Genomic DNA, 20,634 nt, shown 5'->3' on the forward strand with positions numbered 1-20,634 from the left:
CTTTGATGAATATTGTCGATATACTTGTAAGTGTCCGGATAAACCGATTTAGCAATTGTTGTAAACATTTATGATTCACGTATCTCTGACCATAAATATTATCCGTGTCAAAAAATTGTTTGTCAGACTGATTTTAAGACAACATAGCGGATATCAAAGGGGCTATCGTTTGCACATTGAAAGACTTTTGGCCCTAGTCTTCGAACACTTTTATCAATATTGTTTGATGGTTTAAAAAAATAATTATATATTGCATGTTCGTAACAAAACAAGATGATAAATCAAACACGTGTCATAATCTTAACTGAAATCTTCAAATACATGTACAAGTGTAGTTTAATGCTACCGGAAGGTAAGATATGTACACAATTTTTTCACTTGGCCTAGAATTTGGCTGAAAATCAAACCACTTTCACTGGATAGACGGAAACTGGCTACTGGACTTAAAAGTATTTGATACAGATCGCAAACCTTTTAAACAGATTTTTGTTTCTTTTTGTTTTTAACTGTGTGAAATATACAGTGGAACTATGACAAACCGCACTAGAAATAACGAGAGGTCATTATTATTGTCTAACCAGGAAAACGAGTCCATCTTTAACGTGCTTGGTAGAGGATGCGTGGTAAGCAGTTTGAAGTTGTTTGATTGGAAATTCAGAATCATTATATATCCATCATATAATTAATTCATTATGTTAATGAGCATGTGTTTTCATAATAGTAACGGTCTTAGGGACTTATTTTAGTGAAAACACATTTTTATTGACTTTTATTACAGTTTATTGTGTTTTATTGCACAGCGTAACAATTATGTATGACAACATTTTCACCCACATTTTGATACAATTTTCAGACGTTAGCTACAGCCGTTGTGCAGTTGTTCCTGGCAGACTCTGGCAACAAACAGATATGGAATATGAGAAGTTGCGGTGTTGTATGTTTTGTAAAGGACAACCCTAAAAGATCGTTCTTTATCCGTGTGTATGGTATAGAGGTAAGTCTCAATATTGTACACTTATTGAATAGCTTTCCGCAAGGGGGGTATTCGATCTACTCCTTACCACTGAAACAAAATGGCGGCCAAAACTGAAAATGTGAGTTTTTCTTACTTTTTATCTTTTTTAAGGATTTCTAGACCATTACACATGGCTATCAACCTGCTCTACTGTTTTTTCTATCTATCGGTACCTTTCACTTTGGGAACAGTACTGTAATTTGTCTGGAATGCCGGTCATGGGATTTGAATCGGTGGAAAATCCTCCGTTAAACATGGGATAAGGAATAGTGCGATTAGTAAAAATGGTCTTTTTCCTAATTATTCAAACAGCTGTGAGCTAATTTTCTGATTAGAAGTAAAATTTCAATATTTATTTCCTTCATGGTTAGTCTGAAGCGGATTAAAAGTCGCAATTTTAAATTACACAGTTTTTTGTCTGATGGTAAGGAACAGTGTACGAAAATAAGAGGATAAGGTGCAGTTCACTTCTTCAAGTGACTTTTTTCTTCACTCTTCAGAGACAATCAAGTAAAATTCTGTTAAAATAATATTTTGGTGATTATTTATAACTATCTGTTACTCAATGTAGTAAGATTTAAAAGGTATCCGCCTGTCTATCAGACACGTATCCCTTGCTCACATTTTACTATCTGTAAATTCTTTTTAGTATAGGAGGGTTTACACTATGTGCTTTTACATTTGTGTTTTGACAAGTGGTGCTTATGTTTCTAATGTTTCTGAAGTTCCTACTATGTGTTAAAGCATACATGTTAATTTTAGGGGTGAAAGCAGCAGTATCATAAAATATATGTTTATCAACAAATCTAGTTCCATAAGTTTTATAAATATACAAATCTAAATCTTAATATTATGATTTGAAAACGCTACTGCTAACATCTTTTTATAAAAAGGACTACACCTTATTTTTCAGAAGCCTTTCTCCTAATGGTATATAATAATTCAAACATTTTAAAAGCTTTTTTGGAGAAGTAATACACCCAAAATCACTAAGTAGGCGCATATAGGTCGTAAAAAATCTGAAAAAAATTGAGGTATACAAGTGAAGTGCTTTCATTTCCAAAATAAAATATACCTAGATTAAACACACAAAAAATCAACCATAAAAATTTTCTCTGAAGAAAGTTATGATACATTAAAAAACATCACCACTTTTCCTTGAGGGTTTTCAAAATACATACGTGACTACACCTGTTTTTAAAAAACAAACTGTTTTCGGGAACAGTTGCGCGGTTGACTGTGTCGGTATGTTTAGTAGAATAGCTGAAAATATACCAGCATTTTAGCTACATACTGATTATACAAACTGCATTTATTTTTCCGGCTTCCTATATCAAACTAACAAGATGAATTGAAATCATTTTTTTAAAAACATTCAGAGTTAACTAAACCAGTTTTTTCTTCTTTTTTTTTTCTATGTAATTTAAACGTAGTACAAACAGTTTTGTCTGAAGGAAAAGTACTGGAATATTTACAGTCATTCTAACAACTTTCAGAACATTCTGTCATATTTTCATCATAAATAACACAAAATTGATGAGTATGCTGAAGGTAACGTATGTACCAGTTAAATAAATTATGTATATACAATGTATTTACCGATACCACTTTTCGTTAATTTAATAAAATCTATTATATATGCCCTTCGAATATGTTTCGATAACATTAAATTTTGTATTACTGTTAATGGGCAATAGTGTATTCTCATCATCATCTCTTGATACTGCCCTGAAATTTATGTACGTCCTAAATTTCTAGTATATTGGTCCAAAACTATAATAAAGAAAATGTTTTAAGATTTTTAATCACTGTCGAGGCAGTTATGCATATCATGTGAATTGCAGAAAAGAAGAATAAACAATATCGCGACAACAAATAGCTTTTTTTTCAAAGCAAATACATACGCTACTGCACAATTACACTGGCATGTAACCTCCTGCTGTACAAAAATAAGAATCTGCGTTATGTAATCGTCAAAATTCTACGAAACAATAAAAAATCCATCCTGTACGAATGAATTGAAGCATTAGGATTGATGTAAAAGAATTACAGATCAAATGGAACTTGAATTACATTGTCAAATTAACTTTAGAGATAAATAATGGCACCCGTTCAAAATTAAACATAATGCGAAAATACTTTTCTATCTATTCATATCCTGTATATTCCGAACAGGATATTCAAATTATATTATTACTGCATTATGAATGCCACAAAAAAAGAAATGTTTCTTTATTTGAAATTATACATACATTACTATTGGTTACGTATATATCACCCGTTCACACTGTATCTTTATTTTTATATACATTAATATATAAATTATGTAATGATTTCATTTGAAAATAATAAACATAATCCATATTTAAGAATTATTAGATATAAAACTTTATTACGGTGTGATATTATTCTTTTATCATATCTATAGCATACAATTCTCAAAACTAAATTGGTTTACAATGTGTACGTGATAAAAGGTTATCAGAATTAAAAGTTGGCGGCCTAAAAAGCTTGTAAACATAAAACCCTGCGTCACTGTTGACGTTTGCTGATGTAGGAGTTAGTTTTAAATATTTCAGTAACGTATGTATCGATCACGTATGTATCATTTCCTTCTTTGATGCTCATAAAGAATATTCATAGATAGATATTTGTTGCCTAAAGGGTAATCAGCTATCAGATATGACAATGAACTTCGGCCTTCCAAAGAAATGAATTAAATTGTGATATTTCTACAGTACGGTGACGGATGTATCAATCTGTTACATACAGTTTTGGGTAAGGTTTTCCACGCTGATATGGTATAAAATGTAGCCCGACTTACCAGCATGAATCAGCAAGCATAATAGTTATATAATTTACGAAAAGACCTGTGTAACTGTTTATTCTAGCCAGAAACGGCAGAAACATTATCATATTCTTTGGCATAACGTATGTATCATTATGGTTGAGACATCATTTTAAATGATGACTGATACCAAGAGTCCGGAAAAATTTGTATCTATGTTTGATTATAAAATAACTTCCTATGTTACTTCATAAAAATATGTGATTTCGTTGACTGCTGATGCATTTTAACTACAAGAACGTTCATTACACATAAAAATGAGCTGGCGACAGTAACGTATGTATTGTTTATGGTAGTTTGAAGCTTCATAAATTACTAACAGACAAAGGTAACAGTCAAAGATTCGGTTTAAAAATCAAACAAGCTTAGTGCTATATGATAGGAGACGAATTACTTATCTGTTGATTTGTGAATAAGATATAAACAGTAACATACACATGCGCCTCACTAGTGATTTTGGGTGGATAATTCCTTATGCATTTTTAAATGAAGGTCGAATCGAGTCCCCATAATTATAGCCATGTTTATGAAAATGTTTACATTTTTCACTTTTTTCATGCAGGCTGATAACGAGACATCCTACTTGGAAGTCTTTTAAGTAAGATTGTTTAAGCATACATAATACAGCATTGTCCTGTTCCAAATGCCTGGTTTATATATTTCAAAAGCACGACAACCAAATACTTGTGCGGAAATATCATTCATTTTACCCATGGAAATGCACAGCAACTGAAAATTGCTACACGAATTACAGCAAGATGATCAGTGTTTCACTTTAAATATGCAAATGAGATTGTGAAATATGAAAAGCAATGTACGGTTCTTGGCCATCATGACTAATCATAAAAGTCTACCAAGAGACCTAACCGATTTGTAATTTCCAGAAGAATCGTTGTCGTTTATATTTCGTGAAAAGCTTTTGAAGTGGAAATCAAATTTTGTAGTATATCTTCTGAAGAGAAAATTGGTTGTTTTGTGTACTTAACCAATGGAAAAATTGGTTACATTTGCTCCCTACAATGTACCTATTTAGCGTTTGAATGGCCAAATATAAGTTCCTACAAAATGTTTGATTGACCAAATATCTAGGTCAAAAGTGATATAAGACACCACGTAGAACAGAGAATAACAGTTTTGTTTAATCGACAATCGCTGAAAAAGTCAAGTGTGCTTACCTACTGGCACATCTGGTAATATGTTCATTCGGGGATTATGTTACCGTTCTACTCCTCAATCCGACCCCTTTTATTTATTACATGGTAGAGAAATGTGAACTGGTTATCTCAGAAATGATGAAAGAAAAACTGTAAAACCCGTTTGAAAAAAAATGCACTGCACCTTATCCTCTAATTTTCGCACACTGTTCCTTACCATCGGACAAAAATTGTGTTTTTTTTTTTGAAAATACGAACTGTGATCTGCACAAAACGAACAGTATTAGATAAGTATGCGGAAATATTCCTTCCAATCAGAAAACCTGTAGTATATTAGGTACAAAAGACCATTTTTGCAAATCGCACTACTCCTTATCCATTGTTTAACGGAAGATTTTTCATCGATTCGAATCTCATGACCAGCATTCCAGACAAATACAGTACTGTTTCCAAAGTGAAAGGTACTGATTGATAGAGAAAACAGTGGAGCAGGTTGATAGACATGTGTTTTTATTCTAGATGTCCTTGAAAAAGAAAAAAAGTAAGAAAAACTCACATTTTCAGTTTTGGCCGCCATTTTGTTTCAGTGGTAAGGAGTAGATCGAATACCCCCCTTGTTTCCGGTTAATAGTGAAAACATGTTTTTTATTATTGACCGGAAAGTCAGCCAATAATTTTTTTATTACAAGGCGTCAGAAATTAATTTCCACGCATCTGTTGAATATAGACCGGTCATATAGCACAATGCATGGACCGGTGATTTTTTAAGAAGTCGTTTAATGGGGAACATTAGTCAGTTATTTCCCCTGATTGTGTCCAAGAAGTAGATTGGTCCTTCCTCTGTTTTTATCGTTGACTTCTTTGTAATTTTCAAAAGCAATATCTTTACTAAATTTCATTGGATTGGAAAATGATTTAGGACAGGTTTTCTTTTAGTGACCCTCTGCTAAATTCAGGTTTGATTAATCATTTATATTTAGAAACCTACACATAAAAAGCATATTTATTATGACCAACCGAAACATCTTGGATATAGGTTATAATGAAAAAGTCAGAGGAATCCAACTAAAGGGGACCAATGTAATATTTGGTTATCCTTGCGCTTTATCATACAACCTTTCAAGGTCACAACCATCTAAATAGTTTTCCCTATATATTCTACATAAAACTGACATTTTTTAAAGAGCTTCCAAACATAGCTAGACCCATTTCAGAGAACAAATCCTTACCTCATTTTAAAGAGTTATGATAAAACTGATATAAAATGAAGAGAAAACTAGGGGTCATGTATCTTCTAAGAGGGTTTTCTCTGGTCACATTTGCTTACTGTAAACTGACATCAAAATCACACTGCTGTGACCTGGAAGTACTACTCATACTACAACTGAGATTCACTTCACCAAATACAAGCTGCTCTCACATTTTTCCTACCAAAATGTCACAAATACATCCACAATGAAATTTGAACAGAAACTAGCTTTAATTTAGACCTCTGTTGCCATGCCAAGTGAAAAATTAGTGTTCAAATACCTGGCAGCCATTACGCGATAGACCAGATGGCTCCCACGCTGGTTCCTTTAGTATAATAGTTAGGCCTCAAGGGAAGTAACAAGCGAATGTCCCTCATTGGCATTGGGCACCGTTAAAACCATTTCATATTTATCCAGAAAGGTAAATGTAATCATAAGCCAAGGATGCTAAAACTCGCTTTTGAACGGAAGCCTGACGACATCATCCCATCATCAGGGTGCCCCATGCAGGCTTCCGTACTTTTGTTCTGAGTTACACAAGAACACTACCTAACATCAGCGTTCTCCATTCGGAAGAGAATAGAAATGAAACAGATAACTACAGCATAATGTAATGTCAGTTTATATATTTTACACCCGTCTTCTATAGGGAGAAACTGAGAATCGTGTGGCATCGTATGAAATACCACTGACCCTGCTAAATTTCTATAATGAACTTGTCCATCTTCCAATTTGGACAGTTCCATTAACTGTTGAAAGGCGTACATACAAAAACGATTCTGACTGAATAGCGAACAGTGCAGACCATGATCACACTGCACGGATGTGCAAGCTGTTCATGATCTACACTGCTCGCAAAGGCAGAATCTATCATGCCCAGCATGGTAAGGGTTAAGAACTTTTTAAAAACATTTCAGAACCAACAACAGTTATGGGAGCAGGAGATCTACATACAGTTCAAGTATAACACCCCGAGAGAGTTCTTTCATACATTCGAGGCTGATGTACGTACCTGTATATAATTCGAAATTCGTAAATGTATTAACTGACTTTAACATGCCATGATATAGAATTTCCCTGAGGAATTTGAATGTCTTATTTGAGAAGACGTAAAGAGAAGTCACCAGGTCAAGAACAGCGCGCCTTGAGTTAGATACCGGACTACGAAACTAGGAATTACACCGAATTACGGACATTTTTACATATCGTCCGATCTTTTGAAAGTCTTAACATTGGGTTTATAATCCTGACAATGAAACCAAGGGTTGTAAGATTCCCCCGAAGTAAATTTACTAACACTCTCTCGTATAAGAGTCCGGCGTAATAGTGTTTTAAACCTTGTGCACTAAAGAACCAGGGAAGCTTCAGGAATTGGAGTAGCTTCTGTATGTTGCACTTTCCTCAAACACAATTCCAAACATCGTTCGGGAGAAGTCGCACATACCAGTAATCGCTCGTAACTTTTAGTATAAACTTAGATACATGCATAAAATGTGCTGTTCTTACAGGACTGCCAGGCTGGTCTGAATTTTGCTAGTATTGATGAGGCTGATACGTTCAAGACTGTAGTACAGCAGAAACTTCTGGACAGACAAAACAAACGACTCCGTAAGTTTGGCTTAATCATTAAAGTTTTACAGTGTAATATTCGAGCACCAATCATCATTTAAAGTATTCATTCACAAAATATGGTGAAATTGAGTTTCGCTGAATGAAAGGTAATATTTCATATTGGCATTTTGTCATTTTCTGTGACATTAGAATATGTGTCTTGAAAATGTCATTTTCTGTGACATTATACAATGTGTCTTGTATATTTAGGATACTTGTTAATAATTCTACGATCGTTTAAAGCTGAAAACGGGTCGTCTTATCCAACAATTATACTTGTATGACTGTGTTTGAATAAAAGGGGTGTGGTAAATATTTTCAAAGTATTATTGTAGCATAAAACTGTTCAGGTCACTTTTTGGGAGCTTTAACAGGAGAGTATACTTATGATAACAGAGAATAGTTTCTCTTTTTCAGTCATGTCAGAAAGTAAAGTTCTTAAATATTTAACTTCACTCAATGCAAACAAAGCTACTGGCTTAGATAGTATACCTTTCCGTTTCATTAAGGATGGGTCACCTATCATTGTAAGTCCCTTAACCCATATAGTTAACTTGTCCCTTATACAAGGTCTTGTACCTGATCATTCTATACATAGAGCGTGACGTCACACATTCCGTCTGACAGTATGAAAGCGCTACCGTAGTGTACACAATGTGTACCTGATGATCTTAAGTCTGCTAGAGTTGTTCCCCTTTTTAAGAAAAATGACAAACTGTCTGTTGGTAACTACCAACCAGTCTCAATTTTAAATATAGTTTCTAAAATCCTTGAAAAAATGGTTTATGACCAAGTTGAATCTTATTTTAAGGATAAAGACCTGTTATATAAAATTCAGTCTGGCTTTAGGACTTACTTGTCTAATCTACTTAACAGACTTTATCAGGCATGAAAATGATATAGGGTAATGTTGTAGGTATGGCTCTGTTAGACTTACAGAAAGCATTTGACACGGTTGATCATTCCATCCTTTTGATGAAGCTTCAAGCTTTTGGTCTTGGTAATGACATTTTAAGGTGATTCAAGTCATATCTTTCTGAGAGACAGCAACTTGTTGATGTTTCAGGTGTCTTTTCATCTACTTCAAATATTACTTGTGGTGTCCCCCAGGGCTCAATACTAGGGTCTCTCCTCTTTTTAGTTTATGTTAATGACATGTCAGCAGTAGTGAAAAACTAAACTTTTGTTATATGCTGACGATTCTGGAATACTGGTATCTGGCAAAAATTTATCTGATGTAGAAAAGGCTGTATCTGAAGATTTATTTTTAGTGAGTCAATGGCTTATTAGTCCCCTACTGGTTGAAAGCCAGTTTCGGGGACTATAGGAATGCGCTTTTCCGTCATTCCGTCCGTCCGTCCGTCCGCAATTTCGTGTCCGGTCCATAACTCTGTCATCCATGAAGGGATTTTAATATTACTTGGCACAAATGTTTCCCATGATGAGACGAAGTGTCATGCGCAAAACCCGGACCCCTAGCTCAAAGGTCAAGGTCACAATTGGAGGTCAAAGATCAACAGGGCTTTTTTCCTGTCCGGTCCATAACTCTCCCATCCATGAAGGGATTTTAATATTACTTGGCACAAATGTTCCCCATGATGAGACGACGTGTCATGCGCAAAACCCGGACCCCTAGCTCAAAGGTCAAGGTCACAGTTGGAAGTCAAAGGTCAACAGGGCTTTTTTCCTGTCCGGTCCATAACTCTCCCATCCATGAAGGGATTTTAATATTACTTGGCATAAATGTTCCCCATGATAAGACGACTTGTCACGCACAAAACCTGGACCCCTAGCTCAAAGGTCAAGGTCACAATTTGAGGTCAAAGGTCAACAGGGCTTTTTTCCTGTCCGGTCCATAACTCTGCCGTCCATGAAGGGATTTTAATATTACTTGGCACAAATGTACCTCATAATAAGACGATGTGTCATGCACAACTTTCAGACCCCTGGCTCAAAGGTCAAGGTCAAACTTAGCAGTCAAATGTTAACATAGCATGAACAGGGTCTGTTTCGTGTCCGGTCCATAACTCTGACATTCATTAAGGGATTTTAATATTACTTGGCACAAACGTTCCCCATGATGAGACGACGTGTCGTGCGCAAATCCCGGACCCTTAGCTCAAAGGTCAAGGTCACAATTGGAGGTCAAAGGTCAATAATTTTTTTTTCCTGTCTGATCCAGAACTCTGTCATCCATCAAGGGATTACAATATCACTTGGCCTAATTGTTCCCCATGATGAGATGACATGTCATGCGCAACACCCAGTACCCTAGCTTAAAGGTCAAGGTCACACTTTGAGATCAAAGGTCAGTAGGATTTTTTTCCTGTCCAGTCTAAAATTTTGTCATGCAAAACAGGATTTAGATATCAGTTGGCACAAATATTCCCCTGGATGAGACAACATGTTATGCGCAAAACCCAAGCCCAGGGTCTAATGTCAAGGTCACACTTAGAGACCAAAGGTCAGACACAAGAATGACTTTGTCTGGAGCATTTGTTCTTCATGCATGGAGGGATTTTGATGTAACTTGGCACAAATGTTCACCAACATAAGACGAATTGTCATGCCCAAAACCCAGGTCCCTAGGTCTAAGGTCAAGGTCATATTTAGAGGTCAAAGGTCAAATTCAAGAATGACTTTGTCCGGAGCATTTCTTCTTCATGCATTGAGGGATTTTGATGTAACTTGGACCAAATGTTCACCACCATGAGGCACCCTTGGTTTTACAATTACGTCCCTTTGTTTTACTATAAATAGATTTTATTGTAACTTTTTTATTATTGGCCGTAGAGAAAAATCGAGATCACTTTTCTGTGGTACAACATGCATGTTACATCCATTCTTTAGGTGTATTTTGACCTATCTCTACCTGGTAAAGAGTTTCTTGCGGACTTATATTATATAGATTTTTTTTTTTTTTTTTTTTTTTTTTTAAAGATAAATTTCCCTTTGTTGGTACTATAAATAACTTATATGATAACTTTTTTATAATCGGCAAAAACATTTCAATATAAAAACAACTGTGGGTTTTTATATATGCACATTTTAATCCAGGCGTGTTGTTATAATAGTACAATATTGTTTATACATCATTGACAGATATCAGTTTATGATGTTATACTGCAGTAGAGAAAGTTAGGTGCCTTCCAGTAGGGGACTTTGTATTGCATGGCAATACTTCATTCACTTGTTGATAATAGGTTATCATTGCATATAGGTAAAACTGAGTCTATTGTGTTTGGTTCAAAGCACAAACTAAGGTCTAAATCAAAGTTAAATGTAACTTGTAATGGTACAGCTATTGAAGCAACCACAACTGTGAAGTATCTTGGGGTTACTATAGATCAGCAATTGTCCTTTGGTGCCACGGCCGACTCAGCCAATGCTAGGTTAAAATTTCTATACCGTAAAAAAGATTTTCTTACTCAACATACCAAAAAACTGCTTGTTATGTCCTTAATTCAGTGTCACTTTAACTTCAAGTCTTAAAAAACAAGTTACAAACAACTCAAAATAAGTTATTGAGATTTGTGCTTAATCTTGATTCCAGAGCCCATGTAGATCTTGAACATTTTTAATCCATAAATTGGTTACCAGTTAGCAAGAGAGTTAAACAAATCATGTCATATTGTTAAGGTTAAAAACAAACTAGCCCCGGATTATTTGGATGAATATTTTGTTCCACAACATTCTATACATACACATAGTACAAGACTTAGTCAAAAAGGTGGCTACTGTCTTCCAAAGGTCAAAAGCCCAGGTTCAAAATCTTTTAGTTTCATTGGTTCTAAACTTTGGAACAGACTTCCAGTGGATATTACTAAAATTAACAAATATCAGTCATTTAAAGTAGCTATCAAAAGTCATTTAATGCGAAGTATTCAGTGATTGTCAAATGTTTTCTTTTTAACGTGTTTTAATGCATTTTTATTGTTTAATGTTTAAGTTTCGGCTCAGGAATTTTCTCCTTTTTTCATCTTATATAGTCATTTATTTTGACATGACATGCTCTTTCTTTTACACATTTATCAGAACCGTTTTAACAGTTTCGTTTCGTTTGATGGATTATAAAAGATATATGATCAGGTATTTTTATACTATTAGTAACAATGTGATAAAATTTGAGATAGTCTGACTGTAATAATTTCAATTTGATAATTTCAATTTGTGATAAAGATGTAATTTTTCATTTAAATAATAGGGAATCGATCCCTCTACGGTAACATGCGATATACCGAATGAGATATATACTATCGAATTAAAAAATGTGTCCTTCCGACAGAGCGTCTGACTTCGGATTTTTTGGAAGAATACGCTTTTCCTTGTGCCTAATAAGCGTCCACATAACTTGTCCGAACCGCAACGTCTTGCACATCAGTACAAATAGGGGCAGTGTTGTTTTTTAGTGTTATTCCAAAATCTACCTTTAAAATGATACGGAATTGGTGCTGTTATTAGACAGTTCTTTTCAAATCTTATGGGATGAGTTGAAGTCGGATCGATTCCTGATTGAGGCAGTGCCTTATTTCATATTATGTTTTAATTATTGCCTCTTTATGTCATGCCACTAATGCTAAGGACCACAATGGAAATAAGAGCTTGCTCTTTATTGTGTTATCCTTGGTATTGGGAGCATGCCATGGTTTTCTTTTGCATAATATAGTATTTAATGATGCTTATTGTTTTATTCTATATTGTGTTTGTTAATCATGTAAATGTTATCTTTTGCCGAAATAAATCTATCTATCTAAAAACTCTCGCGCTCACGTGTTGTTAAAACACCTTTTAATGTGTAATAGGAGCGGAAAAGTGTGCAGATCGATACAGGACTCGAACCTGCGACCTTCTGCTTGCAAGTCAGATGCTCTACCAACTGAGCTATCATAGACTAATTATATACATTATATACATACTGCTACATTCCTCCCTCCTTTTTTCCAAAAACAAACTCAGATTCTTTTTGACTAACCCATCCATTGCTTCACCCTAGCTCTAAGATTCCAAGGTTAGTCACCACACTCACGGCACCAATGTAATAGGAGCGGGAAAATGTGCAGCCCGATACAGGACTCGAACCTGCGACATTCTGCTTGCAAGTCAGATGCTCTACCAACTGAGCTAATCGGACACTCGATATCATAGCCTAATTATATACATTATATACACACTGCTACAAATGTATGCGCGTTCCGTTGCAAAGCATAAAATTATTATGGTCCCAAAACGGATAATTCGAAAGGAAACGACATCAACGTAATAAAGCAACGCAGACTTTCCTGCGCATTTTGAAAAGATAACCATGTTTTTTCGTGATAAAACATCTGCAGAATCCCGAGGGATTGGTTGGTGCCCGAGCCCGGTAGGGCGATGGTACCAACGATTCCCGAGGGATTCTGAAGATATTATATCACAAAATGAACATTAGCTTACGCTGTTCTAGCAAAAAAACGCGTAAAAACTAATATCCAAATGAATATAGTATCCCGCAACGTCATTAAATTTCCTTGAAATGCGCGGGAATGTCTGCGTCGTTTTTTCACGTTTTGAAATATCCGTTTCGGGGCCGTATTGCGTTTACGCTTTACCACGGAACGCGCATATACAAAAAGGTGTTTTAACAGCACGTGAGCGCGAGAATCTCACTGTTAACACACGTTTTCTCTCCTTTTAAAACAGCCCCGAAAAGTGACAAGAACAGCAGTTTTATGCTAGAACACGTAAAATAATGACGTTGGGGAAAATTCATTCATTTGCTAGTATTTACATGTATTATGCTAGAAGAGCGCGAACTAGCGCATTTTTGTTTCGTGTTAAAGACATCTTCAGAATCCCTCGGGATACGTTGGTATCCTCTTCCTACCGGGCTCGGGAACCAGCCAATCCATCGGGATTCTGCAGATGTTTTAGCACGAAAAATATGAATGCATTATCCCTACAATTAAAGGGGCTGTCTGCCATACTAAGAATCATTTACGAACCCGATGGACGCTTAGCATGTTAAAGAAATATTATAAACATGTAGTTTTGCTTTCTTTTTTCAGAGAAGAGAAAACAGCAAGATGGTGGAAATCATATCCTTCCTCCTACTCCGCAGGGAAATATAGTTCTGAGTGAGATATGATACATTTATTTTATGCTTATTGGTGAAATACTGGAAAATAGCAGTGAGATATAAATCGATATCACTCACAGTGCCGAATTTTTTTTTCCAGATAATTATCTCCCTTGAAATATATTTTCTTTAATTATCTCCCTTTGCTGCCTTTAAAATTACTTGATTATACTAATATTCAAGCCATACACGAGTCATGAACTGCTAGGCAATCCTATATAGAACAGGCTAGCTATATAATTAAATTTGCAAAAGAAATAATGTTACCTTTGTCAGCTTGGTTGCTAGGCCTTGCCATAATTTCATGTAGCTACAGATACACCCACACAACCTATTTTCAAACACAACCTATTTTCGACCGCCTAGGACTTTGTATGATAAAAATCTTTACAAGCCAAATTTATCAGTTGTGATTGTTTCACTGTTTACAGCAGAAACAGAACATGTTAGGAACCCATTCGCCTTCAGTTTTGGTACTTAGAAAATTATGTAAATTCCATTTATGTAGCAGTACTATGTTTTCATGAGGTTTTTCTTATTACTAAAAAAACGGCATCTTTCCTTGTCTACTACCTATTCTTGCTTAAGCCAATATCAGTATTTATATATCTTTTGCACTAAATGTTTATTGCTTAACACATGCTTACTGCCAGAATTGTGAAGCATATTATTATTAAATTATTTTGACAATGCAATCATGATGCCTGTTCTTGCAACATTTTTTTTCATTTTCTAAGCAATTTGAAATATTTGAAGTGTCAAAAGCTTAACAATTATATAATACATTGTCATATGTGACAGCTATCAATGTAGCAGATGTGACACCCTGGTTCTCTTGAGTAATTGAGCACATGATATAGTTCTTTAGATAATGCACTAACTTTTGGCCACCATTTACTTTACCCTACCCCCTGTAATTTAGGTGCCAATTTAGGCAAGTGTATACCTACAGTATATTGATCTGCCATGTTGGTTTTAGTGTTTGTTCAGTTTGTTATGCTATGCAGCTCCTAGATCAATATTTCCTAGCTATTTCTATTGAATCCATGATGATATTTAATTCTGCAGCTTGATTTTCCATGGACATACGCATATTCCACAGCTGTTTAGATTTTTCGTGTTGTTTTTTTTAATCTGACCTTCAGCGTGTGTTTTGGTAAACAAAGCAAGCTTCCGGTTATTCAACGAACTGACGGATTGACCCGAAAAGATTTAATTATGCTTCTACTTAACTACCGGCATTTGTCAATGTCTCTGTTAGCCGCGGACTGTGTATTTTTACACAAAATATTTAAATGCATTTTTGTTTGTCGCCTTCTGTTTTTAAAAAGAAAATGGCGACGTGTTGATTTAATGAACCTAATCACCAATATTCGATATTAATGTGCCTAAGTGTCCATGGTAATTTAGCGGATGTATCATATGTAACACGGTAGCTTAAATAAATCCGAATTTCGTCATAAAATATTGGATTTATATGAACATTTATGAACGTAATAAACAGAAAATTCGTTGATCTTCACAAGCTAGCATAAAATAAAAAGAAAATTTGTTTGTTTGCAGTGAGATATCGAAATATATCATCACCGATAAGGGAGACAATTCTGATATTTTCACTCAGGCTCCGCCTTCGTGAAAATATTCATTTGTCTCCCTTATCGGTGATGATATATTTCGATATCTCACTGCAAACAAACAAATATCCTCTATATTGTACATTTGTATAATTATGTAAAACATGTCGTGCTTTCTTTCGATCATTTGAATATTAAACATTCTTAATTCTTCATTCAAATTTAAGTGTTGAGTTCAGCCGAAATGATAAAGGCAAGTTTGAACTAATTCTTTTCATAAAGCTTTCAAGTTTGCACCCAAAATGTTTGTGATTACTTAGTGTGTCCGCCTGCGTAAGAAAAAAAAAGATCCAATTGTGTTAAAGTTCGACAATCATAACAGGACCTAAGCCTTCCGTCTGAATTCAAACCAAACATTACAAAAGGTAAAAAAAAATATAGGAGATAACCACATGTAATCAATGGGAATATCTGGGTGAGAAAGGATAAAATGGAACCAATTTTTACTCTAAAAAGCTAAAAATAAAAATCACGTATAATATGCTGAACCAAATAGATTTTGTTCTGAAAACTGCCATAGGATTCATCACATACAAATCGAAGCAGAATTGTTTTTCAGACTCAGGACCGCCACTGACTAGCGGAAATATATCTTTGAGCAAGCAAGTTGTTAACAGGACAAAATCATCAGAAAAGGGAAAAGGAAAAGGGAAAAAGAAGCTGACAAAAGCTGATATCAGTACACCGACAGACTTCCGGCATGTCGGTCATGTTGGATGGGACCCAACCAGTGGACTCCAGGTACAGTGTAAAACAATCATAGACCGTCTAAATCGCTTCAAGGACGTTTCATCTCTTGAAGAAAACATGATTATAATTTAATAGCTTGCACTGTACATAAAAAATATATATTTACACTATTTACACTATGTTTAAGCTTTTAATGCCTTGTAAAGGTTGACCTGTTATCAAGTATATGAATCGTCAGCCAATTAGGCGTATGTAGTTTAGATTATGATGTTGAATTTGCTGAATATCAAAGTGCCCGATAGTCTTTCTAAACTAAAAGCAAATCAAAGCAAATCTTATTAAATATATCTATATAAGTTGTACAAGAAATGTTTCGTTTCAACTTACATGTGTGAAAACTTAATAAACAAGCAAAAAAAAAATGCATTTCAAAATCAAAGTCTAAATTTCAATACGAGCCCGGGGGCCGGTATCGACTCGTTCAATTATTAAAACTATCGACTTTTTGAGCGTTCCTCTTGCACTTAATGCCAGTTTTAAAATACACATATTTTTTCGTTTGTATTTTGTAAGTCTATTTGAAGTGACCATCTTAATTCAAACTACGAATTTAGACTTCCAAGTAAAGCCCGCCCGCTTAGCTCAGTAGGTAAGAGCGTTGGTCTACGGATCGCGGGGTCGCGAGTTCGAGCCTCGGGCGGAGCGCATGTTCTCCGTGACTATTTGATAAACGACATTGTGTCTGAAATCATTAGTCCTGGCAGTTACTTGCGGAAAACAGGTTTGTACTGGTACAGAATCCATGGGTTAGGTTAACTGCCCCCCGTTACATGACCCAAAAAAAAAACAAACAAACAATCCTCGTAAGGATGACACAATCATTATGATGCTCATATACATCTCAGTATGAGGTCGGTTTACATCTGGTCCTTTAACTTGGCCACTGTGATTAATATCCCCTGTACAAAGACACTACCTCTGTCTAAAAACCGCCTATTTATTTTCATTTTTATACAGTTGCAGTCATTTTTGATACATTATTTTGTTCTCCCATGCGCGGCATATATAAATACGTTTGACTGTATTTTCAGATGGATAAACTTGACCCCGAGATGAAAGCATTGTTTGAGGAGATCGGTATCGACGAACAGTCACATGTTGACGAGGAAACTGTCAACTTTATCTATGACTTTGTAGACAAACATGGTGGACTGAACGCTGTCAGGGAAGATCTTGCCAGACGAAAACCACCTCCAGTCCCTCCTCCCCCAACTGGTAAGTAATCGACAAAGTTAGTTTTACTTTAAAAGATGAAAGACAAATCAATTTCAAGGATTAATTGAACAAAGCAAACGAAATTTAAAAAATATATAGACGACAAGATATAATAACTATACACAGAAATGATAATGCAGAAACTACTCATTTTAGCATTCCCTATAGTTTTTTCATATGAATGCGACGAGCTAAACATAGCATTTAAATTATATAATTTTCTTAAGATCTCCGAATGTGGTAGGATGAACTTTCTTTTATTTTCAAATTGTCTTGATTACATAAGCAATTTTAAAAGTCATTACAGATTGTTTTTCAGTTTGACTGGGTATTTGTCATGATAAAATCAGCAATGTTGGAAACCAAACACTTCTAAAATTTACGTTTTTGGCTTCAAGATATCTTAGTTAGCGCAAAAAAACAACAAATTTTCATGAAATAAAATTATAATGTTTCTAAAACCTTCTTTTTTTGTAATTGTGTTAGACCCATTTGGTACACAGGAGGATACATTTTTGTCCATGAAATTTATATCATTCAATATATCTTAAAAATTCAAAAACTTTCGGCAACTACTTCCTGAGAATTTTAGAATGATGTATAAGTGATATCTAAAAAATCTTGCATAATAAAACAGAAATTCAGGAAAAACCCTACATCTGATTACGTTGTGTTTAGAGAGCAGGTATATAAGATATATAGACCAAGAACATGTTTATCATTTCAGATCGTTCACATGTGCCACCAGTTAAAAGTCATATTGGCAAATCGTCACCACTACCATCCAGACCTAACTTTGCTGCACCAAAGCCTCCCAGTAGAGACCAACCACCTCCTCCGCCAGACAGATTAGGAAAGGCTTCTGCTAAACCTCCTCCAACTCCAAGTCGAGACGGACACCACAGCAGCAGCCCTAGCAGAGGCATTCCGCCTCCGCCTCCCAATATCCCTCCACCTCCATCGCCGCCATCTTTTGACGCCCCACCGCCTCCACCAATCAAACCAAGCGGAGAAAGCCGAGCTCCTGCTCCATCATCTGGTAGAGCTGGGCTCCTTGATGCCATTGTTAATTTCAAAGGATCGGCATTAAAACCTGTAGAACATGATCAAGCAGTAAGTTACACACCTTTTTCCTATGTAACTTGATACACATTTAATTGTTTTTAACAACTTATTTTGACAACAATTGATACTATGCGATGCGATTTCTTTCATTCTATGGATAACTTAATTTCGATGGACTCTTTTTTGTCCTATTTACTTTTTTTCTTCTGATATCATTTCTATAGACTTTTTTTCTTCCGGTAACCTTTGGTATTCGCAATAGGGGTGAAATGACCTCTAGGAGAGGGGTACGGTCATGACTGTTTGTTACAATAAGGCTGTTATTATTATTATTGTCATTATTAATATTGTTATAATAATAATTATTATTATTATTATTATTATGTACAACGCCATTGAATATATTATTGTATAGAAATAGGCGTTTAATCAAATTATTCAGTTTCAGTTTCTAATGACTATTTCTCTGTACGAAAATTTCCTTTCAATCGACTATATTTTGTCTTCTGATAATATCGTTTCTATGACTAACTTTTTCTACTGATAAAGTCCTATTTGTGGATTATTTCTTCCGATAACTTCATTTGTACTGACAATTTTTGTCTTCAAATAACATCACATCTATATGTGGACTTCTTGTACCTCCCTCTACCTTAGGCCTCCCCTCCTCCTTCGAACAACGAAGTTGTAAGGGAGGGTATACCGGTTTCAGGTTGTCTAGTGCTGTGCATGTATCTAAAGCTTAATGTTTATTCGTTTAGGTAGAAAAGCCTATGACATCATCAAGCGAAACTGAGGGAGGCATTGCAGCGGCATTAATGGATGCCCTGAATAGGAGAAAACCTGCTATGCAGTTTTCAGGTACAGTTGCAAAGTAATAATGAAATTCCGAACGTGTACGGGTATTAGATCTGGATCCCAGAGCTGTCACATTAACTATGATTCAGAAGACTGTCATTTTTTACACATGACTGAAGCCTAAGTCTGAAGTCTAATAAACGTAAAGAAGAAAGTCGATTTTTGACAAATTTCGGCAGACGTTTATTATTACTACGTGTAGACACGTATCGATGTATCATTGTTGCCATATAATGTCACCAAAGCGTTACTGATTAGTATTGTTTTTGTATAAATAATTATATTTATTTTGAAAATGTTATATGTGTGCTATGCAGATGAAACTTTAATATAAGAGTTTGATAGGACTGACATAATTTTTATGTTTCAGATGATGAAGATGAGAACAGTGATGATCTTGATGATGACGATGAATGGGACGATTAGGTCATTACAAATGATAAATTGTCCTGAAAAAAGAACATACCTAAATAAGAAAAAGAAAAAGACCTCTATCTTATTTCGTATTTTCTTATTTCTTACTTTCTTACATTCTATAATCACAATAAAGATAAAACTATACTATAAACTGGATGCTACTCGCGGAAGGTTTTTTCGCTAATATTCATAAAAGGGCTTCTCGTATTGTTAAAAACACAGGTATATAAGAATTGAGGTCAGGGATACATGTAAAGTTCAAACATGATTGACTTAAATATATTTGCATTACTAGTGTGAGTAGTAAATTGAAGTCTTTGAAAAATAAAATTGCAAAACTAGAATGGATGCCATAAAGATAGTGCGTAAAGCTAACAGGAAACTATGGCACATTTGGCGTCAACAATTTCATTTATTTATTTATCTTAATATTTATTTGTGTTTGGAACTAGGATGGGGTTGATGGTGGGGATAGTACAAGATAATTTCTTAAATTGTTAAGCTATGGACAAAATCAGTAGAAACGCCTAACAACATTTAGGTTACAGACCTAGAAGTACAAAGATTCGACAAAGGTTCTTATTCCTAGGGAAATTGTGAGGTTATAACATGAGTTTGATCTGCTGGCTGGTAAAAAATGACTGCTTTTGTTTCACGTTTTATAATAAATACAACATTATCATCCCTCTGTTGTTTTAAAGG

The 20,634-nt window shown here is 35.0% G+C and overlaps 1 protein-coding gene across 2 annotated transcripts; it reads left to right on the forward strand.

Moving 5' to 3' along the window:
- The first annotated feature begins 357 nt into the window (after nt 1–357).
- On the forward strand, nt 358–20,616 carry LOC123528684 (actin nucleation-promoting factor WASL-like). Of its 2 annotated transcripts, XM_045308601.2 has the most exons (10): nt 360–623; nt 854–994; nt 7,185–7,271; nt 7,776–7,875; nt 13,923–13,991; nt 16,187–16,368; nt 17,409–17,592; nt 18,320–18,705; nt 19,419–19,518; nt 19,886–20,616. In XM_045308601.2, the coding sequence occupies exons 1-10, from the start codon at nt 531–533 to the stop codon at nt 19,939–19,941; spliced, it is 1,398 nt and encodes a 465-aa protein (XP_045164536.2). In that variant the 5' UTR covers nt 360–530; the 3' UTR covers nt 19,942–20,616. The 2 variants fall into 2 exon arrangements, with proteins under 2 accessions (XP_045164537.2, XP_045164536.2); XM_045308602.2 differs by lacking the exon at nt 7,185–7,271 and having other exon boundaries at nt 358–623.
- The last annotated feature ends 18 nt before the right edge of the window (nt 20,617–20,634 follow it).

The sequence above is a fragment of the Mercenaria mercenaria genome, chromosome 13, assembly GCF_021730395.1.
Source record: "Mercenaria mercenaria strain notata chromosome 13, MADL_Memer_1, whole genome shotgun sequence".
Lineage (NCBI taxonomy): Eukaryota > Metazoa > Mollusca > Bivalvia > Venerida > Veneridae > Mercenaria > Mercenaria mercenaria.